The 24,636-nt window shown below is 45.7% G+C and overlaps 1 protein-coding gene across 4 annotated transcripts in view; it reads right to left on the reverse strand.

Moving 5' to 3' along the window:
- Nucleotides 1-11,570: 11,570 nt before the first annotated feature.
- Nucleotides 11,571-24,636, reverse strand: part of znf407 (zinc finger protein 407) — a 460,931-nt gene continuing 447,865 nt past the window's right edge. For all 4 annotated transcript variants that reach the window (XM_068032511.1, XM_068032512.1, XM_068032517.1 and 1 more), the window contains one exon: nt 11,571-14,124. In XM_068032511.1, the coding sequence (XP_067888612.1) occupies nt 12,752-14,124 (1,373 nt within the window). In that variant the 3' untranslated portion in view covers nt 11,571-12,751. The remainder of the gene's footprint in view (nt 14,125-24,636) is intronic.

Genomic DNA, 24,636 nt, shown 5'->3' on the forward strand with positions numbered 1-24,636 from the left:
AAGATACTCCTTGAAACCTCTTTCACCAAGGTTCGATCACCTGTTGGAATACCTCATGATGTTATTTGGTGTCAAATTTTGTTTGATAAGGTCGTGAAGCATTTTGGGAGATTTTACTACATTAAGGGCATGTTGTTGGCTGGTTATACTGAATTTGTAAATGTGCATATAGGGAATGTGTGTCTGACTGCCCTACTGAGAGAAAGAACAGCAATCATGCTTCAAAGTGAGGGAGAGGTGCAAGCTTGAAGTTTCAATTGTCAGCTTGCCTCAGTGGTAGCATTCATGTTGGAGAGTCAGGAGGTTGTAGATTCAAGCCCCACTCATGCACATAATCTAGTCTGACCCTTCAGTGAGGGTGCACTGCGCTGCTGCAGGCTCCTGTTCTTCATGAGATTTTCTGTCAAGGTCCTATGTAAAAGACCTCATGGCACATTTTCTGACGAAAAGCAGGATGAACAGCTCTCAACCAACATCAATACAAGGATTAACTGGCCTTGCATTGTGTCAGGCAGGCCCGCCACCTGCCAAGAATGAGGCATATTAATTTTGCCACATGGACATTAAATTTCAAATTGTTGCTGGGAAGAAGAGAAGGCCTGTTACAAGGGGTTGCCAGGTCCCTGGCTGGAAAGACATTTTTGCATTTTAACAGACAGTGCTTGTAGACAGAGGAGTTATTCCCCACTCCAATTCAATCCACAAACAGATGTGGTCAGACCAGTTAGTCACACGACTAACTGGCTATTGTACAGTTTTGAACTGAGAGTTTGGAAAAGAAAGCTGTTTGCTCCTGGACCGAAGCAGACCTCCTCTCCTGACTGCCTGCCCCCATCTCTTTCTCACAGAACTCCAAACCCACTGAAAACACATGAACCCCAGAGAGAAAGGGCTCCTACAGTGAACAAGGTTTAAGAAGAATATTGGGCTCCAATGAAAAGCAAGATTCACCTACAGTCAAGGACTCTACAGTGAGCATGAAGACCCGTAACAAAAACTCTTCAGATATTGCCTCAAGCTTTTCCACTTTATTTCTTCTGCTCTTTTCTGTCTCTATTTGCATATGTGTATCACGTATGCATGAGCGCGTCATGTATCCGTAGGCATCAACCGAATTAGCGTTTAAGTTTAATAAATTTCAATCTTTCTTCTTTAAACCTAAGAAAACCTGTGTGTGTGCTGGTTTCTTTGCCTTATAATTGGAAAGTGGTGAACAAGGATTCACCAAGGGAGAGCTAAACACACGGTGTGTTCAAAGTTAAACCCTGTCAAAGTAAGACCAGGTGAAGGTTGAAAGGGAACCCTGGACCTCTTTCTCACCTGGTCAAAACAAAAATTTGCATGCTAGTGTCCGGAATTGTTCTACAGACAAACGAGAGAAATTGGAAGTAGGAAGCCAAATTGTTCCCAATCAAAAAAGAGCAAGATTAATACAGGTTTTCTTGTGTTTGTGTGATTGAATACTAAAATGTTTCAACTAAAGCTGGTAGTTTTCCAAGCCATGGTGAAGCAACTTGGGATAAGTTAAAAGCACTGTCTATGAAGGAGTTGAGAAAAATGGCTAAGCAGTGTGGGATCACTGTACATGGCAAGGCTAGGAAGTCTGAACTCCTAAGACTAGTGGCCAACCATTTTTCCCTTGAATCTGAAGAAGTAGAAACGGGGTTAGAAGCAGACTCCAAAGGGTAATGTTAGCAAAGATACAATTGGAACAGAGGAAACTTGAATTAAAAGAAAGAGAGAGAGAGAGTGACAGGAGAGGGAGAAAGAGAGAGACTTCTAGAAGGAACATGAAGAGAAACAGCCTTTCAGAAGGAATGTGAAGAAAAAGAATGACAGGAGAAAGAAAGAGGCTGGAGAGAGGGAGAGAAAGAAGCTTCCAGAAAGAATGCAAAGAAAGAGAGCTAAGGTGGCATGAGTTAACTAGGGGGCAACAGAGTAACCCCAGTTAAAGCATGGCCAATATGGAGGAGCATAATTCAGGACTGGGTACAATATTGCTAAATCTTGCTCAACTAATTCCAAAATTCAATGAGGAAGATCTGGAGGAATTTTTTGTGTATTTTGAGAAACTGGCAAGGCAGCTAAAATGGCAAGCTAAAACCTTGTCTCTTTTATTCCCTGTTGCCAGATGAGAGTTCATCAAACTATGAACTGACCAAAAATGTTATCCTCGGGGCATATGAATTAGTACCCGAAGCCTATTGCCAAAAGTTTAGAACCCTCAAGAAGCAAGCTAATCAAACTTGTCTGGAGTTTGAAAGAAGTAAGCAGCTGGCTTTTGGCCAGTGGCTGAGGGCTCTTAAAGTACAGCTCAGCTATGAGAATCGCAGGGAAGTAGTTCTGTTAGAGGAATTTAAAAACTCTCTCCCACTCTCCATAAAGACCCATGTAGAGGATCAGCAGGTTCAGAGAGCCTGGCAAGCAACCATTCTGGCTGATCATTTTGCTTTAATTTATAAGTCGGTTTCCCAGGGGAGAACCTTTCTTAATCATCCCCACAAATCCGAAAAGGACCAAGGGTGGGAAGGTGATAGGAGCCCAAGCAGTGCTGGGAGAGAAAGGAAAGCAGGAGACACAGGGGGCCCTCCTCCAGCCAAAAAGTAAGGTGCCGTTAGCAAGAGTGAGACCCAGAGACCTGTGTGCTTCTTCTTTAAACCTAAGAAAGCCTGTTTGTGCTGGTTTCTTTGCCTTATAATTGGAAAGCGGTGAACAAGGATTCACCAAAGGGGAGCTAAAAACACAGTGTGTTTAAAATAAAACCCTGTTACAATAAGACCAGGTGAAGGCTGAGAGGGAACCATAGACCTCTTTCTTACCTGGTTGTAACACATCGGCTTTGCTAATTTTGGGCACTCATCAGCTGTGTTTGCCTACAGGAGCACTAGAGAAGCTGCAAAAAAAATGTACAAGGATGATACCAGAACTGAGAGGTTACAATTATCAGGAAAGGCTGAACAGGCTGGAGCTCTGTTCTCTGGATAAGGATGACTGAGAATCGATCTGATGGAGATCTTTAAAATTATGAAAGGCCTCATTAGGGTAGATGTAGAGAAGGTGTTGCCACTTGTGTGAGAAGCTTCACACCTCTTTACCTCTGTAACCACCTCCAGATCTTACAACCTCCCTAAGACCTCTGCGATACTCAATTCTGGCCTCTTGTGCACCTTCAATTTTCATCACTGCATCCCTCCCTTCAGCTGCCTGGGTCCTAAGTTCTCAAATTCCCTCCCTAAACCTCTCCACCTCTCTCTCCTCCTTTAAGATGCTCCTCAAAACCTACCTCTTTGACCAGGCTTTTGGGCACCTGTCCTAATATCTCCCTATGTGGCTCAGTGTCAAATTTTGTTTGTGAACAGACCTGTGAAGCGCCTTGGAATGTTTTACTGTTAAAGATACTATATAAATGCAACTTCTGGTTGTTTTGTTAAATGGAACTTACATTACTGAAACAGACTACTTGGTTCAATTGGTCTATGTTGGTTTTTATCCCTCACAATGAGCAATAATCTTAATCTCATATGCTACCCTGTCCCTCTATCAGCCTTTCTCTTGAGATATATAGACATCTAACCTGTTCTCAAATGTTGACATGGTCTCTGTTTCAATCACCAACTCTGGTAGCACATTCCACAGACTCAACCTTCAGTGCACAAAATGTTTCTTCTTCTCATTGTCCTAAATCTCTTCCATTTTGTCTTATATTTACATATGATTCCCTCTTTAATCAAGGGAGCACATATGAGAGAGCATTCATTTTTCACAATATTGCTGGCTTCTCCAGGGTGCTGAGGAATAGGCAGCATGTTTATTACCATTCAGGCCCTATCCCTTCATCCTGACTTTTCCAGAAAGGAAAAGGTTCCATTCTTTAAATGTTCACGTGGCCTGCAGCCTATATCATAGAATAATTTACGACAGTGATGGATTTCCTGGTAGCTGCCACAACCATTTTGTTCTAAGGAACTTTAATATCTCTTCGACCCAGACAGATAAAGACAACTCCTTCATCCAAGGAATGGTGAGAATGTGGAACTCGCTACCAAAAGGAAGAGTTGAGGCAAATACCATTGGCGCATTTAAGGTAAGTACGTGAGGGAGTAAGAAATAGAAGAATATGCTGATAGGATGAGATGAAGTAGGAGGAAGGAGGCTTGTGTGCAGCAATATAAAGGAGCTCATCAAGAGATGTAGAGAATCCTTAGAGTACCAGATGCAAGTAATGTGTGCTCTAAAGTATAAAATTCCATTAACATTTCATTAAAAAATGGATATTATAATAAATATTCAACACCGCAGCAAAAAGGTGTGTGTTAAGTGGTCTGAAGTACTTCATTGTCATAGACCAGTGGGGTCGAATGGCCTGCTTCTGTGTTGTAAAATTCAATGTATTTCTATGTATCTACATCCCACTGGATGTACTTCTCTGAGCTGGAGACAGAGAGACAGAAGGGTGAATGATGGTGTGGGCAAGGGTATGGCAGGATTTTGCACAGGGGGAACACCTTTGCCCACTTTTCCTCAGTGCTGTTTTTGCTGTGATTCATCTGGAGGGAAAGAAAATGGGGAGATTAGGCAGGCCCGTGAGGTGGTCTTTGTAGTATTTGAAGGTGTGTATTTGAGGGTCTTTTTGTGAGTGCGTCTGAACTTTGTTATGACCGAGGTGGGAGGAGTGCACTGTTTATTCTAGTCCCACTTCTCCACAGGTCAAAACATATATTTAACTTTTCCCACTTACCGATAGGGTCAATCATAGACGCTATTTTTCCCAGAATAAAACACACCATCCAGGTTTCTTTAATAAAGAACAAAATTATCAGTTTTTATTATAAAACAAGTCTTACCAATACTGAAGTAAAACATACACACATAGATTGAAATATTAGAGCCCCCTATTTATCTTAGCCCCTCACACACACACATATACACCAGTTAACTGGAAAAATAGAAGGGATTGTTGTTTATAGCGCGGTTACAAAGAAAACAGAAAAAAATAGGCAGAATACTTGTCTTTGGTTTCGGATTGGTGTCCTAAGTGCGTATAGACGGCTATCACTGGGATCCTACTAGAACAGTTCTTTGCAGGTGATGTTGAAGATCAGTTTGGGTAGGCTTTCCAAGAAATGCAGCTACAGAGGCTTCAGATAGGTCTCACAGCAGAAATGGGGCAACAAGATTTCAGTTCCCACACATTTGATATGCAGGGTTTCTTCAAATACAGCTGGAAATAGGAAACTGGCACATTGAAAATGCAAGGTTTCTTTTCAAGAGAGATATGAGCTGGGTCTTCTTCTTTGGCAGGCAAAAACCAACTGACTGTTGTAACAGTTTAAACTGAAACTAAAAACATTCCAGAAGTCAAACCTCCTGACCTCTATAAATCTTGGCCTGTCACTTCTTCATAAACATCTCCCCAAGTCAAAAACAACCCCTGCTGGGTGATTATCCACAGACAGGTGCCTTCCAGTAAGACTTGTTTACAAGCCAAGTCCAGGAACCGTTTGGTGACTTCTTGTAAAATAAACACGAAGTTCAGCATCTCTTCAAGATTCCAGAGAATTCAACTATAAGTCCTTAAAACATATTTTACAAAAAAAAGCACTCGCGTAACAACTTCCAGATCGTGTGACAGTAAAGCTGCAGATGGTCCAAAAAATCCACAACTGCTATTGTCCCTCCAACTTCACTGAATCATAGAATCTGCAGTGTGTCTCCCATGTGGGGGCGATAAAACTTATATTGTGCTAACCAAACACAGCTGCTTTCGGATAGCTTCTCCTGCAAGAGAAGGTAGGAGCATAGCTGGGCAGAGTATCGTACAAGAATTAGGCATGCATGTTAATGACAGGGGCAACAAGCCAGAAAGGATACGCGTGCTAAATTAGGGAGTATTTCTCATGAATGGCACAATGTGTGAAAAGGCTACTTGCAGGCAAATTTGAGCAACGGAAATGTGAATATTCAGATTTTAAAACTCAGAATTAGCCACTTGGGATTTCATCTTAGCCAAACGCAGGCCAGCAGATGTCCTGGTGGAAGGGGATCCCAAGGCTTCCAGGTCGGGGTTTACAGAGTTGGAGCTGCCAACTATATTTTACTCTATGTCCTCAAACTAAGCCTGCCTGCTCCCCCACTCCAGGGGCAGGACTTTGGTGCCGATATGGGGATGGGAAATGAGGCGGGCAGACACAGAATTTCCTGATGGCAGCTGGTATTTTGTAAAAAGTGCTGAGAGGGCACCTCAACACGGAGGTGTCCACTCTCTCCCTTACCTGCAACGGCAGGCTGCAGCTCCTTCAGTGCTGAAGAGCCTGCTATTGCCCGATGGCCATTAATTGGCCAATCCTTCCAAAATCGTCTTGGCTGACTATTGCCACCAGGGTGTGGAGGTGGGACCTGGATTTGATCCCAACGTAGGGGTCCCAACCCCAGAAGGAAAATCCTTCCCCTGATGTCCCTGTTGAAATGCCACGGGGCTGGATTTTCATTGTGGAGGCAGGAAACAGGAATCGGGTCTGATTTTTGGATCTGAAAGCTTCCTCCTCTGGGAAGCTGATTCAGATTGCAATTTTCAAATGGGAAAGCCCTTAATTGGTATGGAGACGGGTTTTCTGCCCACTTCGAACCAGTGGGTTTGAACATGGCAGTGGGTCAGATCAAATGTGGGGCTCATGTAGATTCCCACGGCAGCCATTGCTGCTGGTTGTCCTGAGGGAGAGATCTGCCTTCCACAGCAGAGGGAAACGAGATGTCACAGGGGAGCTGGAGGCCCGGCACTAGGGGTAGGGTGGACCCTCGCTTCATCGGTGCTGACCTGGATCTAATACTGGAGATTGTGAGGGAGAGTAGGGAGGTCCTCTTCCCGGAGGGTGACAGGAGGAGACCACCTCATTGTGCAGCACAGACATCTCTCTGCTCAGTGTTATCTCCCTTCGCCCCGCACCCCCCCCTTCCTCCCCCTCTCTTACCTCCTGCTACTCCCCTGATGAGCTGTCTCCTTACAGGGCCTCATTGCTAAGGTCCACATCCCTCTGGAGGTCCATTTTATGGCGAGCGCAGAAGACCAGCACAATGACAGAGACTCTTGTAGGAGGGCATTGGAGAGTGCCACATGGCCGATCCAGGAATCAGAATCGCATCTCCACAAACCCGATGGCTTGCTCAATGGTTGGCCTGCTGAGCAGATGGCATTTGGTCGTTTTGCCTCAGTCAGGGGCTCCTGTAGAGGGGTCAGTAGCCATCTCTTCAACGGATATCCCTTGTCCCCTTGGAGCCAGGCATACACTTTGGGGGTTGGAGTGAAGATCTGCAGCAGCCTGGACTGGCGGTGGATGAAGGAGTCATGGCAGGAAAGTGAGCGCAGCCATAGGGGAAACTCTTGTTGTAGTTGCAGACCACATTGAGAGAGTGGAAGTCCTTCCTGTTGATAGATCTCAATGACTGGTAGCTGGGTATTTTGATGGCCACAAGGGTGCAGGCAATGATGCCCTGCACCTGGGGGAATCTAGCGATGGAGGCTGAACCCAATACCCTCTGTGCCAGCCCAGGCCCATCAGTGTCAAAGTGGGTGTAGTCCCCCGCCCTTCTGAAAAAAGCTTCCGTGATCTGCCTGATGGCCTGAAGAGATGCCGATTGCAAGATACCTCTGAGGTCCACAGCTGATCCCTGGAATGACTTCAGGGAAATGGAGACCTTGATGGCTGCAGGTAGGGGACTACCATGGGGGCCGTGAGGCCTCAGGTCTTTGAGAATCAGACCACACAGGACCAAAACCATCTGCCTGGAAAGGCGCAGCCTCCTATGGCACTGGCACTCTTGTCACTTGCAGATGGTTGACTCTTGGACTATGCACCCTATGTCTTGGGTAGCACCTTCCTTCCCTTGTAGCAACCGCACCCCCCCCCCAAAAAAAACACCACTGTGCCTCTCTGGCCTCCTGCTGTCCAGGAGGTTGCATCTGCTGCAGCTCATCCTGGCTGCTCTGTCCAATGTCAGAGTAGTCTGTTCCCATCTGACCTCCCTCAGCTGGGCTTTGTGCTTTCACCAGACCTTCCCCCACCAACCCCAGCTGCCCCTGTGATTCCAGCTGTCTTACGTCCCTCTCCGGTTTCCTGCCACTTAGCAAAGAGAAATTCTACTCTTCCAGCTGCAGCAACAGCTACACTGAGGCACATCTGAAGCAGCTGAGCTTTATTTGCTGCCTCTGCTTTAATTTAACCAGCCCTTCCCATAGCCCTCATGACCCTCCACACTGTTATCATCATCACATGCTATCATATTTCCCCCATGGTGTCTCCCCCATTCCCAGCCTTTATAAATTGTGAACTGATATGGACAAGCTCTTTAATGAGCTCAACAGACACTTAATGGGAAGTGAGCATCTGACCCCTTCCCTCGCTGTCGGCATCCCTTTGAAAATGGCGTGGCGCTCCAGAGTCATCGGTTCTCCCCCCCCCACCAAGTTATCCCCGTTCCAGGGATTCACTCACTCTAGCTAGTCTGAGTTATCCCAAGGATTTCTCCCCACTCATTGCCCCAATTTTGCCAGGGATTCCTTTTCTACTCGCCTGCGTGATTTTTCTAGGATGCCCCCCATCCCCCAAACTGTGACCCAGCTTTTCCAAAGTATTTCCACTCACTGACCTTACTTTTCTATGGATGCCAGCTTTCCACTTATAACCGAAGAGCAGCGAGATAAGAAAAATGATAGTCGGCAGGGGGAGGGGGTGTTTGGGTGGTGGAGGAAAAGGAGAAAGTAGAAAAGAGATAGAGAGCGAGAATGAAAACAGAAAAAGATAGAGAAAATGAAGCAGAAAAGGGAGGGAGAGAGACTGTAAGCTGGAAGAGGGTACAGGAGTATTCAAGAAAGGAAGAACAAACAAATCAGGAAAAGGAGGGAATGAACCAGGATGGGAGTGAATTGACAGAGAGGGGAAGAAAGTAAGAAATAGGAGCAGGAGTAGGCCATTTGGCCCTTCAGGCCTGCTCCACCATTCAATAATGGCTGCTCTTCTACCTCAGCTACACCTCCTGCACCATCCCCATATTCCTCGATTCCCTTTGTATGCAAAAATCTATTGATCTCTGTCTTGAATATACTCAACGACTGAGCATCCACAGCTCTCTGTGGTGAAGAATTCCAAAGGCTCACAACCTTTTGAGCGAAGAAACTTTTCCTCATCTCAGTCCGAATTGGCTGACCCCTAATCTAAGACTCAGACAGGGGAAACAGCCTCCCACCATCTACCCTGTCAAGCCCATTTAAGACATTTATAAGTCTTCAGGACTTCCTAGCGTTGCATATTTTTAGTGATGGCACTGATTCTGGTTTCACCTCCCTGTCGATGGAATGTCTTCTCTGTTGATAATGGAAAAAGTCCAAGCTGGAGTTCTCAGTCCTCCCAACGCCAAAGATCTCCCCAGCTGTGGTCGAACCCTACAATTCCATTGTGACCACTTACACCACACTGGAATAAAGAGAAAAATAGAAACAAAAAAGAGGGTGAGAAGCAAGGGAGGGAGGAGAGAGACGGGGAAGAGGAGAGTGGCAAGATGTACTGGGATTATGATCTTTAGTTTGACTGGTACAAAGTCATGAGAACTACTCAATTCAATTGCTATTGCTTTCCTTTATTGCCAAGGATGACAAGTTGCATTAGTGAGCTGCAATCAAAATCCGACTTAAAAAGACATGGTTTTGCTTCACAGCTTCAGTTGTGTTTTATGAATGGATGGTGCATCTACCCATGAAGGTGTATGTGTAGATTGTGGAACAGGGAAGGGAGCAGGCATCATTGGTGCAGAGTAAAAAGAAAGAACTTGCATTTATATAGCCTTGCATGACCTCAGGACGTCCCCAAGCTCTTAACAGCCAACAAAATACTTCTGAAGTGTTGTCACCCTTGTAATGTAGGAAATGCAGCAGCCAATTTGCACATGGCGAACTCACACAAACAACAATGTGTCAATGGCCAGATAATCTGTTTCTGTGACGTGGATTGAGGGATAAATGTTGGCCAAGACTCCAGTGAGAACTCCCCCGCTCTTCTTCAAAATAGAACCAGGGGATCTTTTACATTGACCTAAGAGGGCAGACGGGGCCTTGACTTAATGCTTCATCTGAAAGATAGCACCTTCAACAGTGCAGCACTCCCTCAGTACTGAACCTGGGAGCGTCAGCCTGGCTTTGGTGCTCAAATATCTAGTGTACATTCAGAGCACAATGAGGGTAAGTTATAAAGGAGTGCTTCACACGTAAAGAAACCACCTTGAAGCTTCCTGAACTGTGGTGGAGTTCTAGGCAATCAAAGACATGGCGCTGAAAGAGATAGCCACGTTCACAAAGCGAGTGTCGCTTACTTCAGGGGTCTCCTGACACCAAAAAGAGTCCTTGCTTTGAATTTCAGTCAGATAGGATGTTCAGCTCTGATTGCGAAAAGTTAGCTGCTCTTCCTACTATCCCAGGTTCTCTGCCTCCTCCAGGGCTGCCTTCACCCTTTTAAGCTGTGGCATGATGAATCCACAAAATTTCTATATTTAATATATAAATATTTATTTAAAATGATCCCCTCCCACCTCTCCAAAGTCGTGAAATTTGGTCCACCGAGACACAACTGCGGGTGTTGCTGTATATTCAGATTTGGAACTATACATAGAGTTCCTCAGAGAGGGGAAAATGCATCAGCTCCGATCGTAATCTATAGTCCTGCTTAAAAAAAGTCTTACAAAATGGAACCGAGTGATTGCAATGCAGTTATAATCTTCATTGAATAAAAACTTTAGCAAAGTGTATTCAGATAACACCATTGATGAACTCTAGTAAAGCAGGAGATTAAGAAATAATTTGAATGGTGTTACAATACCATCAAGTGAGCAGGGTTTCAACTGAAGCAGCAAGAATACGTCGCCAGCAGACAACCCGAAGATCCATTCCGTTTTCCTTTACATCTGCCCACGAATCCAGAATTAAACTGGTGTATCTTACTCCACACAGAGTCATGGTCACCCTCGTGCCTTCCTGCACCATTCTCAGTGCCTGGAGTTTAACAAATGTAGCAGACCGATAGAGTCCCATCCTCGAGGGCATGGGACCAGCATTGCAGCCGCAGTTGAACATGATACAGTTGGCGGCTTAATATATTGGTCACTTTACCTCTTTTACTGAATGATCACTTTCCCACATCATTACGATTTTTACTCTCTGCACAGGATGCAATTAATATTTCTGCGACAGAATGGAAAATCAAGGTTGTTAAGTGGACATACAAAAACAAGTAGATCTGAACCTATTAAGTTGTTATGTATAAAATAATATTTATATGCATTTGACAGATTTAGTAGTGTATTGGCTGCTGCTCCATGTGTAAAACACATCATATAATTAAATTGTTATTCACTAATTGTACATTAAAACAGGGCTTATTTTCATAATTGGTAAACATATGAATCACTTAGAATACTGGGTTCCAGCCAAGCGCCTAATTCTCTTTTTTAAAAAAGTTAAGTCAGTTTTGTTTAATTATTTGTAGGCTTCAAAAGGCGAGCAAAATCTATGAATTATAGAGCTGTCCTTTTTTAAACCAGAACAATTTATTGGTACAAGCGGTTAACAAAAAGAAAAACAGAAACTTTTTCTTTAAAGCCATGTTAATGATTGTCAAACATAAAATAGTACATTATCATATTACCTTGTGTTTGTTGTACAGTTAAACAGACCACCTGAGCTGAGAAAACCTTTTTAATTTCAAATTATATCACCTACTGATATTCCCCATGTCTCCCAAAAACACAAAGCAAAAGAAAATAAGCAACAAGTTCAATGCATTCTTCTGAATTTGTAAGTCTGGAGGAATCAGCATTTGAACAATGAAAATAAACAGCTAATGACATCTAGCATTCCATTGTGGTTGTCTATGTGCAACTTGCCGGAATTCATTTTATTTCTCTGTTGATCGAGCCTAAAACAAAGTTAGGAAAAAAGCACGCAATACAATTCCTCACTCTCTCCGTCCTCCCAGCCCATTCTAAGTCTTTTGTTACCCGACTGGGCTTCACTTTGCTTCCTGAAGTTGCCAGGTATAAACAAGGTAACTAAAGAAATGTGCGACTATCTATGCTTCCAGCTTTGTACTCCTGATGCAATTCTCCTGAGGGAACCTCAGTCTTTAGTGCTCAAGTCAGGAAACTGAGTCGCCCAATCAAATGATTTAAAGCCTCAAATCTATTTCCAAACTACGTTTCTTCCCCAACTTTGTGGTCCCCCTGCATTCAGCACCACTCCCTGAGACTGAAGTGACCCCCTCTAAAACGTCTGCAAAGACTGTTCTTGAGCTTGCGTCAATGTTCATCTATTCCCCTGCCCACCACATTTACTGACACAGCTGAATTAAGCAATTCTGTGCAATGAAAATAGGGGTATACACCAACATACAGACCAACTTACAACTCTACCATGCTGCTTCAAAGCCATCTTATAAATGGATGCATCCAATTAACTCAGTATAGTTATGGGCTGCAGAATTCTTAAAATTCCTTTGTTCCAGTGAAGTCAATATGATCAGCTGTCGCTCACTAAATTCATTCTATACTCCCATTCATCGTTTTATGGGCAAACAGATTCCCAATCACTGACTTACTAGCAGACACAAGGAATGAATGTGCCAAACAGAGCATGTTATGTTGTGAAGAGTACATTGTTGGAATGTCAGCCATGGTGTCTTTCGATCAAGCTTTCTACCCTACTAACGGCAAGTCATGCTTCTTGGATTCCACCAACTTCCATTTCCTGCTCTTCTGCAGCTGACAGTTCAGTCATAACTATTTCTGACCTGCCCTCAGTGTAGCACTCTGCCAAGGCAATCGTTGTCACTGGATGACTGGATGACGACACATCCTCGCTAATCAGTTCCATCACACCATGTGGATAAACCTCAGTCACTGTCCTGGAGTGGTCTCCGTTCACCAAGCTGTGCGGTAACTCTGTCACAATAACATGTGTTGCTTCTTCAGACATATGACCAGTGGCCTCTTGAACCATGGCTTGGGCCAATTCCTCCGTGACAATTACCTGTGATATTTCACCAGAGGTGTCTATCAGTTGTACCGGATGCCCATTGGTAGTTATAGTTTGCTCTTCGCCTTCTTGCATTATGATCTGGGAAGCCCCCTCAACCATGTGTGTGGCCCCTTCCTCAGTCACTATGACCTGAGTGATGCCATCTTTCACAATATGGCTTGTTGTCCTCATATCACACATGGCGAACTGCAGTACCTCCTGTACCATGTCGCTGAAAGTGACTTGAGATCCTTGTTGTGCCATGGTTACAGACGCTGGCTGCTCAATGTTTGACACCATCCCCACAGCCTCTGTGGCTTCGTGATTGGTTTGCTCTTTGTGAAATACCTCCATTGCGCCGCACATTGACTCACTTGGGACCGAAATGACCTCCTCGATGACAGAGCTTACTGAGTAAGTTCCCTCTTGGTTGGGTTCACCACCTGCCTGCTCGGTTGATCTTGCCTCGATTGCACCCAATTCTGTGACGGCGCACAGAAGTGCATCCAGTGCCGTGGGCGTCTCTGCCGCATGCATCGCCGACTCCTCTTGTGTCACCACTTGTTCGATGATGTGATTGGAATCCACCAGGGTTTCCATGGCAACGGTTGTTTCTGAAACGTCCCTTTCTTCAGCTGGACTCTCAACCACAACCACCTGGGTGGCACCTGATGTCAGCTGTCTTGTAAGAATCTGCCCGGGTACCATGCTGCCCACATGGGCAGCACTGAGAGTCGTGGCTATAAGCTGACCATCTTCTGTGATGTGCATCACCTCAGCCACCTGAGCCATTTGACCCGCCATAGCCAGTGTCTGAAGAGTTGCTGCTGCAGTGGCTTCAACAGAGGCATCAATGGAGGTGCCCTCGCCGTATCCATCTTGATACCCTTGAATTATAATCACTTGCCCGATGGACTCGGTGGGTTCCTGCTGTTCTGTGCAGCCATCGAGTGTGTCGCCTGTGACTTCAGCAGAATCGACGCTTTGAGGTGTATTGAATGGGACAGATGTTTCCACAAACTGTGCTCCTTGGCCCTTAAGTCGACATTCATACGCCTTGGAGACTATCCCTGAAATTTAGACACAATAAAAATCAGTTATACTTGAAAAAATTGAAAAGAGAAAATATTTTATCCAATACTGATCCGAGTAAGCACTGTCACTATGATTAACATAGATCCTTTGATGTAGGTATTGATACATTATCATAAAAATTTGTCCCAGAAATGACTTTGTCTGCCAGAACTGCACAACGATATGGAATTTTAAGATCTGTTTTTACTTTATTGCTACGAAGCTTAATTCGCTCACAAGGAAGGATATATAACTTCTTAACTATGATGTTAGCGATGGCTGAGTGGTTAGAAGTCTTACCTCTGAGCTAGATGGTTGTGGGTTCAAGTCCCACTCCAGTTACTGGAGCACATAATCAAGGCTGACACTCTAGTGAAGTGCTGAGGGAGACCTGCACTGTCAGAAGTCTTTCAGATAATCACACCTCTCAAGTGGACATAAAAGATCCCATGGCACTATTTGAAGAAGAGTTCTCCCCAGTGTCCTGGCCAAACTTTATCCCTCAACCAACATCACAAAAACAGATTATCTGGTCACTATTACATTGATGTTTGTGGGAGCTTGCTGTGTGCAAATTGGCTGCCGCGTTTCCTACATTACAACAGTGACTACAGTTCAAAAGTACTTCATTGGCTGTTAAGTGCTTTGGGGTGTCCCGAGGTTGCAAAATGCGCTATATAAATGCAAGTTTTTCTTTTACCTGCAGTAGTTTTTCTGTAATGAGAAACAAATGTTTCACATGTTCTCGGACTAATTGCCAAAGTGTTCAGCTTTGAACATCATAGGCTGGAGATTCATTGGCAGCCACATTTGGGCACAGAGATGGCCATGCGACAGAATGTCGCCCCAAACTGGGAAAACTGAACCAGGAGGCCCAAACCCTGAGGCCTGACCTGAAATTGTGCTTCAGGCCTTGTTAACATTAATTGAGTGAGCTGTTGATGCCCGTCACTCTTCCACAAGCAGCTCATCCATTTGAGGAAAAAGAATGTCGGGAGCTTGCCTTGTCATTGCAGTCCAAAGGTTAGGTCTGGGGGCTGGGTGGAGGGAGGGTGAGGTAGAGGAAAGGGGCAACGATTGGGGATGCCATGTAGTAGGAGGAGCATTCCTACTTGTACTTCTCCTAGCTACATTGGAGTGTTTTTAAAAAAAATTATTTTAAAAAAACACTTCTCAGGAGAGACCCATAGCCAATTTTTTTTTTTGTTCCTGGGATGTGGGAGTTGCTGGCTAGGCCAGCATTTGTTGCTCATCCCTAATTGCCCTTGAGAAGGTGGTGGTGAGCTGCCTTCTTGAACCACTGCAGTCTATTTGGTGTTGGTACACCCACAGTGCTTTTAGGAAGGGCGTTCCAGGATTTTGACCCAGCGACAATGAAGGTGGAGATATAGTTCTAAGTCACAATTCAGGAAATCTTAATCAAAAATTCCCCTCTGATCTGTCATAAATGACCAGGATCCGTTAGGACGTTTTACTATTTTAAAGCCACTATATAAATGCAAGCTGTCATTGCTGTGGATGACCCGACCTGCTGGTAATTATCTGAAATCTTATCTGGTTTCTGCCATGGTCTCATGTTTTTACAAAGATGCATCTAATGCCTTCTTGAAGGACTACAAGGAACCAGTCTCATTACCACCTTGGGGACATTCAACGACCCTCTTGAGAAACACATCCAACCTCACCCCTGGCTTTCACAATGTAAACAGTTGCCTCCTAGTCTGACCACCACCTCAAACAATCTATCCACTTGTATCCATGATATCAATGCCCTTAATGAGTGGAAAGACCTGAATGAGATCCCCTCCAGTAAATGCAAATACAAGGGACAAAGTCCATCTCCATAATTAAATGCACTTAGTTTGTCAATCATTCTTACTGCCCTTCTCTACATTTTTTTTGCCCTATTTTTTAAATTCTTGGCTTTAATTTAAAAAATATTCCACAATCATTATCAAATAGTTGTACTTGATGCTGAAAAAAGACGATGCAAGGGGGCATTATAATTTCAAAGGGTCACAGACCTGAAATGTTAACTCGGTTTCTCTCTACACAGATGTTGCCAGAGCTGCTGAGTATTTCCGGCACTTTCTGTTCTCATTTCAGAGCTCCAGCATTCACAGTATTTTGCTCTTATTATAATTTCAGACAAGTGATATTATCAATCAGGAAGAGTGAACAGGCTGGGGCTCTATTCTCTAGAAAAGAGAAGGCTGACGGGTGACCTGATAGAGGTCTTTAAGATTATGAAAGGATTTGATAGGGCAGATGTAAAGAAAATGTTTCCAGTTGTAGGGAGACCAAAACCTGGGGCCATAAATATGATGGTCATCAATATGGTCGATGCAATGTTTTTGTGACAGGAAGGCTATTTCCAGTGGGGTTCCGCAGGGCACAGTACTAGGTTCCTTGCTTTTTGTGGTACATATCAATGATTTGGATTTGAATGTAAGGAGTATGATTGCGAAGTTTGCAGTTGATAGAAAAATTGGCTGTGTGGTTGATAATGAAGAAGAAAGCTGTAGACTGTAGGAAGATATCAACGAACTAGTCAGGTGGGCGGAACTGTGGCAAATGGAGTTCAATCTGGAAGAATGTGAGGCAATGCATTTGGAGAAAGCTAATAAGGCAAAGGAATACACAATAAATGGTAGAATACGGAGAAGTGTAGAGAAACAGAAATACACTGGAGTGCATGTCCACAGATTCTTGAAGGTGGCTGGACAGTTGGATATGGTGGTCTAAAAAGTGTACGGGATACTTGCCTTTATTAGCCAAGGCACAGAATATAAGAGCTGGGAGGTTATGCTGGAACTGTATAAAACACTAGTTAGGCTACAGCTGGAGTACTGCATGCAGTTCTGGTCATCACACTATAGGAAACATGAGGTTGCACTAGAGAGGGTGCAGAGGAGATTTACAAGGATGTTGGCCTGGACTGGAGAATTTTAGTTATAAGGAAAGATTGCATCGACTAGTGATGAAGGGTCACTGACCTGAAACATTAACTCTGCTTCTCTCTCCACAGATGCTGCCAGACCTGCTGAGTATTTCCAGCATTTCTTGTTTTTATTTCAGATTTCCAGCATCTACAGTATTTTGCTTTTATATTATTGCATAGGCTAGGATTGTTTTCTTTGGAACAGAGGAGGCTGAGGGAAGACACAATTGAAGTGTATAAGATTATGAGGGGTCCAGATAGAGTGGATAGGAAGGCACTATTCCCCTTGGTTGAGGTCACCCAATCTGCATTTGGTCGCCCCAGTGTAGCATTGTGAGCAGCAAATGCAGTACACTAAATTAAGAGAAGTACCCGTAAACTGCTGGTTCACCTGGAAGGAATTTTTGAGGCCTTGAATGGTGAGAGGAGGCGGTAAGAGGTGTTGCACCACCTGCACTTGCAATGGAAAGGTGCCGTGGGAAGGAGATGAGGTGTTGGTGGGGATTGAGGAGTGGATGCGATTTATTCTGCATTGGGGAGATCAAACGCAGATTGGATGACTGCCTTGCGGAACACCTTAGTTCAGTCCACAAGCATGACCCCAAGCTTCCAGTGGCCTGCCATTTTAATTCTCCACCTTGCTCTCATGCTGACATCACTGCCCTCGCCCTACTGCAGTGTTCCAATGAAGCTCACCACAAGCTTGAGGAACAGCACTTCATCTTTCAATTAGGCACTTTACAGCCCTCTGGACTCACTGAGCTCAACAATTTCAGACCATAATCTCTGCCCCTATTTTGTTTCCTTTTCTTTGCATATTTCAGTCTTAATCTTGTTTTCTCTGGTTTTGCTTTCGGATGGTAGCTGTTCATTATTCTGCCATTCACACCTCCTCTGGACACATCTTTTGTCTCTTTACTTGTCCCATTAGACTCTGCCCCAACACCTCTTTTTGTGATTTAATGTATCCCATCTTCTACCTTACCACAAACCTTCCCTTTGGTTCTTCTTCCACCCTCCCCCATTTGACCTACTTAAAGTCTATTTTCTTTCTAACTTTTCCCAGTTCTGATGTAGGGTCACCACCCTGAAACGTTAACTCCACAGATGCTGCCAAACCTGCTGAGTATTTCCAGCATTTTCTGTTTTTATCCCAAACTTCTACTACCATTTGTGTGTAGAAGTGTTTTCTATTTTCATTCCTGAAAGGCCTGGCTCTAACTTTTGTCCCCTAATCCTGGAGCAGGGTTGTCCAGCATACGGCCCGTGGGCCAGGATCTGGCCTGCCAAAGTTTTCCATCTGTGGATGTATTTCAGAGATGAGAAATTTTCAATTGTCTTCCTTCTTCTTTCAGACTGGCTTTTGAAAAAAATCACGCTGAGTTTCACAGCTGACAGGTGCTGACATTGGGAATGGCGGCTTTCCAACTTTGGACAGCTTCGGGTTTTCTGGCGGGCTCCGGCATTTCTTTTTTTAAAAGGCCGCTGGAAAACCCCGAATCGGTCTGAATTTCAGAACCCGCTGTTCCCGCTCCAAGCACCTGCCAGCCGTGAAACTCAGCGTGATTTAAAATAAAAACTGAACAACCACAAAGCTGCTGTGCTGCATGCTCCCACTCCCAGCAACTGTCAGAGAGAGGGTGGGGGGCCAGAGAGATGGGGTCAGAGAGAGGGGGAAACAGACAGAGAGAGAGGGGGAAACAGACAGAGAGAGAGAGGGAGAAAAAGCAGGACAGAGAATGGGAGGGGGGGACAGAGAGAGGGAGGGGGGGGGACAGAGAGAGGGAGGGGTGGACAGAGAGAGGGAGGGGGGGGACAGAGAGAGGGGGGGGGGACAGAGAGAGGGAGGGGGGGGACAGAGAGAGGGAGGGGGGGACAGAGAGAGGGAGGGGGGGACAGAGAGAGGGATGGGGGGGACAGAGAGAGGGAGGGGGGGGACAGAGAGAGGGATGGGGGGACAGAGAGAGGGAGGGGGGGGACAGAGAGAGGGAGGGGGGGACAGAGAGAGGGAGGGGGGGACAGAGAGAGGGAGGGGGGGGAGACAGAGAGAGGGAGGGGGGGGACAGAGAGAGGGAGGGGGGGGACAGAGAGAGGGAGGGGGGGGACAGAGAGAGGGAGGGGGGACAGAGAGATGGGGAAACAGAGAGAGAGAGGGAGAAAAAGCAGGACAGAGAATGGGAGGGGGGACAGAGAGAGGGAGGGGGGGACAGAGAGAGGGAAGTGGGGGACAGAGAGAGGGAAGTGGGGGACAGAGAGAGGGAAGGGGGGACAGAGAAAGAAAGAAAAGGGGGGGCAGAAAGAGAGAAAGAAAAAGGGGGACAGAGTGAGGGAGGGGGATCGAGAGAGGGAGAGGGGACAGAGAGAGGGGTACAGAGAGAGGGAGAGGGGTACAGAGAGAGAAGGGGGTACAGAGGGAGGAGGGTACAGAGAGGGAGGGGGTACAGAGAGGGAGGGGGGTACATAGAGGGGGGGTACAGAGGGAGGGGATACAGAGAGGGAGGGGGGACAGAGAGAGAGAAAGAAAAGAGGGGACAGAGAGAGAGGAGGGGGGACAGAGAGGGAGGAGGGGGACGGGGGGGACAGAGAGGGAGAGGGGCAGAGAGGAAGGGGGGGACAGAGAGGAAGGGGGAACAGAGAGGGAGGGGGGAACAGAGAGGGAAATGGGCAGAGAGGGAGGGGGGACAGTGAGGGGGGGACAGAGGGGGGGAAAGAGAGAGAGAGGGGACAGAGAGAGAGAGAGAGGACACAGAGAGAGATAGGGTGGACAGAGAGAGAGAGTGGACAGAGAGAGAGAGAAAGGGGGACAGAGAGAGAGGGAGAAAGGGGGACAGAGAGAGAGAGAGAAAAGGGGACGAGGGTGGACAGAGAGTCAGCAGAGGGGGGGGGGGACAGAGAGAGGGAGAAGGGGAGAGAGAGATTGTCCTCAAGAAGGTGGTGGTGAGCTGCCTTCTAGAACTGCTGAAGTCCTTTGGGTGTAGGCACACCCACTGTGCTATTACAAAGGGAGTTCCAGGATTTTGACCCAGCGACAGTGAAGGAACTGTGATACAGTTCCTAGTCAGGATGGTGTGTGGCTTGGAGGGGAACTTGCAGGTGGTGTTGTTTCCCATGCATCTGCTGCCCTTGTCCTTCTAGGTGGTAGAGGTCATGGGTTTGGAAGGTGTTGTCGAACGAGCCTTGGTGAGATAATAGTAAGATAAATTTTTAATGCCTTTATCTTTCTGAAACTGTCTCACTGCCCACCTATGTAAGACAAAAATTGTAATGTTGCCCCCACACATGAAAAGGTTGGACAACCCTGTCCAAAAGTTTTCAACTAACGGAAGTAGGGTAAATAGACAGAAACGAATCAGTTCCCTTAATATCTTGAAAACTTTGATAAATCACCCCTTAACCTTCTGAATTCCAGGGAATTTAGCCCTAGTTTGTTTAATCTCTCCCTGTAATTTAACCTTTGGAGTCCAGGTATCATTCTGGTAAATCTACGCTGCACATCCTCCAAGGTGTGGTGGCCAGAGGCAGTAGTCCAAGTGTGGTCTAACCAGGCAGGGCTTTGTATAGCTGAAGCATGACTCCTACCCTTTGTATTCTAGTCCTCTAGATATAAAGGCCAGCATTTCATTAACCTTTTTGATTATTTTCTGTACCTGTTCATGACATTTTAATGACATTTACATGGACCACAAAGTCTTTTTGGACTTCCACTGTTTCGAGTTTTTCACTATTTTGAAAGTACTTTGATCTATCTTTTTTAGATCCAAAGTGGATGACCTCAAATTTGCTTATAGGAGAAATCCATTTGCCACAGTTTTTCCCATTCACTTAATCTATTAGCATCTCCTTGTAATTTTATACTTCCATCAACACTGCTTACATTACCATAGATGCAGTTAAGGGGAAGCTAGATAAACACGTCTCTTGGCATTTCTTTGCGGATGAAGATTTTAAGAAGGTTGTACTCATTGGTTGCAGACCTGCTGGTGGCTAGTCAGGCCTATCCTTGACTGGCAGATTCTCCCACAGCAGGATGCAAGTTGCTGTTGGGGGCAATTGGATCTATCCTTCTCCTCCTTTTCCTCTTTCATGCTGGTTCTTCGCTCAGTCTCAAAGGTTATTGTAGCACTCCCGATGTAGCATCTCCAGGCATCGTGATCTATGGCCTGCGTTTCCCACTGGTGATGGCTGATGTGTCAGAGAGAGAGACTTCTTCAGGGAGTCCTTGAAACGTTTGCATGGGGCCCCTCTGTTATTTTTACCAGTGGTCAGCTCTCCATACAACATGATCTTGGGCAGGCGACTATCGTACATCCAGGCAACATGGCCCGCCCAACGCAGGTGGCTTTGCAGGAGGATGACCTCGATGCTGATGATGTTGTCGGTTTCCAGGACTTCAATGTTTGCGATGCGGTGCTGCCAGCAGATCTTGAGGATGCTGCGGAGGCAGTGCTGATGGAAGCACTCTAGAAGGTGTACATGACGGCAGTATAGGACCCATGACTCGGTGCCATACAGAAGGGTGGTGAGAACTATGGCTTTGTATACTTTGAGTTTGGTCTGTGCTCTGAGGCTGAGAGATAAACATGTAGGGGAGAAAGGAAAATCAGGATTTGCTGATTGGATTAGATGAAGAGAGGTGGGAGGAGGCTGTGTGGAAAATAAACACCGGCATGGATCTGTTGGGCTGAATGGCTTGTTTCTGTGCTGTATTCCTATGTAATTGAATGAACAAAAGTGATAGCTGTTGCCAAAAATTTGGACTAAGCCAAGAGGTGCTGGCAGATTAACAGTGCTTTTCTCCTGAAGCAACAACTTAAAGTTATAATGAAGGGACTGCAACTATAGGAATGACGGCTGTTGAGAACTTTGAGACATGCGAGGTAATGTCATTGTTGTGTGTGTGTGTGTTAGAATTGTTCTCAATTAATTGTTCACATCATACCAGACCACAGCTGGAATTCAATGCGAGGCCCACAGCTGATTTGTAAACCTACTTCCCAAACCACCAATGCAAACATACAGGTTTCCAAATGGGAAAAGAAAGGCAAATAAGGGTGTAATCATTTCTTTCAATGCCCATTTTTTAAAGTTAAAACCTTGCATTGCTTCCTCAATCATTTCAAAACCACTCAGGAACTGATGGACTTGAGCCATTGCTTTTATTCACAATACTGGCCAAAGGCCACAAAAAAAATAGCTCATGGATGGATTTCTTGACATCAACATCATTGCTTTCCTCAGCTTGATTTTCTTTCTCCTCTCCCAAAGACATCATGATGGCTGGGCTACAGTTCCATAGCTAAAGACAGTCCAGTGGCACCTTGTTCAAATGGTCAGACCACAGATCAAACAAGGATCACACTGATACATATGGCTTAGCTCCACCATCAGAAACTCTTTGCTCAGCATGATACAGCCACCTGCAAATGGCTCGGAACGCATACTGTCCATCTGACTGCTCACTGCCTCTGGTCCAGTACACCTACTCAGCATCTAAGCTCCAACACTCTGCTCCCCACCTGAAGTTAAAGACCAGTTCTACGAGGAACTCCATAAAATCATTAGCAGCATTCCTAATACCAAACGTTTGTTCCTGCTGGGGTACTTTAACGCCAGGGTTGGGGCTGACCATGACTCATGGCCCTCCTGCCTTGGGCGCTATGGCATTGGAAGGATGAATGAGAATGGACAGAGACTGCTGGAGTTATGTACCTATCACAACCACTGCCTCACCAACTCTTTCTTTCATACTAAACTCTGTCACCAGGTTTCCTGGAGACACCCAAGATCATGTCATTGGCAACAGCTGGACCTCATCGTCACAAGGCAAGCCTCTATAAACAATGTCCAAATCACACGCAGCTTCCACAGTGTGGACTGCGACATTGACCACTCCCTGGTGTGCAGCAAGGTTAGACTCAAACCAAAGAAACTACATCGTTCCAAGCAGAAGGGCCGCCCACGCATCAACGCTAACAGAATTTCTTATTCACAGCTGTCACATAAGTTACTAAATTCACTTGTAAAAGCCCTTCAAAACACTCCTGCAGGGGATGCAGAGACGAAGTGGGCCCACATCAGAGACGCCATCTATGACTCAGCAATGACCACCTTTGGCAAACGTGAGAAGCAGAATGCAGACTGGTTTCAATCTCACTTTGAAGAGCTGGAACCTGTCATAGCCGCTAAGCGCACTGCACTGTTGAACTACAAGAAAGCCCCCAGCGAGTTAACATCTGTAGTGCTTAAAGTAGCCAGAAGTGCTGCAAAAAAAGAACAGCCAGGCGCTGTGCAAATGACTACTGGCAACACCTATGCTGTCATATTCATTGGCCTCTGACACCGGAAACATCAGAGGAATGTATGATGGCATTAAGAGAGCTTTTGGGCCAACCATCAAGAAGATCGTCCCCTCAAGTCTAAATCGGGGACACGATCACTGACCAATACAAGCAAATGGACTGCTGGGTGCAGCACTACCTAGAACTGTACTCCAGGGAAAATGTTGTCACTGATACCGCCCTCAATGCAGCCCAGTCTCTGCCAGTCATGGATGAGCTGGACAAACAGCCAACAAAATCGGAACTCAGTGATGCTGTTGATTCTCTAGCCTGTGGCAAAGCCTCTGGGAAGGACGGCATTACCCCTGAAATAATCAAGAGTGCCAAGCCTGCTATACTCTCAGCACTCCATGAACTGCTTTGCCTGTGCTGGGATGAGGGTGCAGTACCACAGGACATGCGCGATGCCAATATCATCACCCTCTATATGAACAAGCATGACCGCGGTGACTGCAACAACTACCGTGGAATCTCCCTGCTCAACATAGTGGGGAAAGTCTTCACTCGAGTCGTTTTAAATAGACTCCAGAAGCTGGCTGAATGTGTCTACCCTGAGGCACAGTGCAGCTTTCGAGCAGAGAGATCCACCATTGACATGCTGTTCTCCCTTGGCCAGCTACAGGAGAAATGCCGCGAACAACAGATGCCCCTCTACATTGCTTTCATAGATCTCACCAAAGCCTTTGACCTCGTCAGCAGATATGGTCTCTTCAGACTACTAGCAAAGATTGGATGTCCACCAAAGCTACTAAGTATCATCACCATTCTATGACAATTATGAAAGGCACAATTCAGCATAGCGGTGCCTCATCAGACCCCTTTCCTATCCTGAGTGGCGTGAAACAGGGCTGTGTTCTCACACCTACACTGTTTAGGATCTTCTTCTCACTGCTGCTCTCACGCGTTCAAGTCTTCAGAAGAAGGAATTTTCCTCCACACAAGATCAGATGGCAGGTTGTTCAACCTTGCCCGTCTTAGAGCGAAGACCAAAGTACGGAAAGTCCTCATCAGGGAACTCCTCTTTGCTGACGATGCTGCATTAACATCTCACACTGTCTGCAGAGACTCATCGACAGGATTGTGGCTGCCTGCAACGAATTTGGCCTAACCATCAGCCTCAAGAAAACGAACATCATGGGACAGGACCTCAGAAATGCTCCATCCATCAATATCGGTGACCACGCTCTGGAAGTGGTTCAAGAGTTCACCTACCTAGGCTCAACTATCAC

The sequence above is a fragment of the Heterodontus francisci genome, chromosome 5, assembly GCF_036365525.1.
Source record: "Heterodontus francisci isolate sHetFra1 chromosome 5, sHetFra1.hap1, whole genome shotgun sequence".
Classification (NCBI taxonomy): Eukaryota; Metazoa; Chordata; class Chondrichthyes; order Heterodontiformes; family Heterodontidae; genus Heterodontus; species Heterodontus francisci.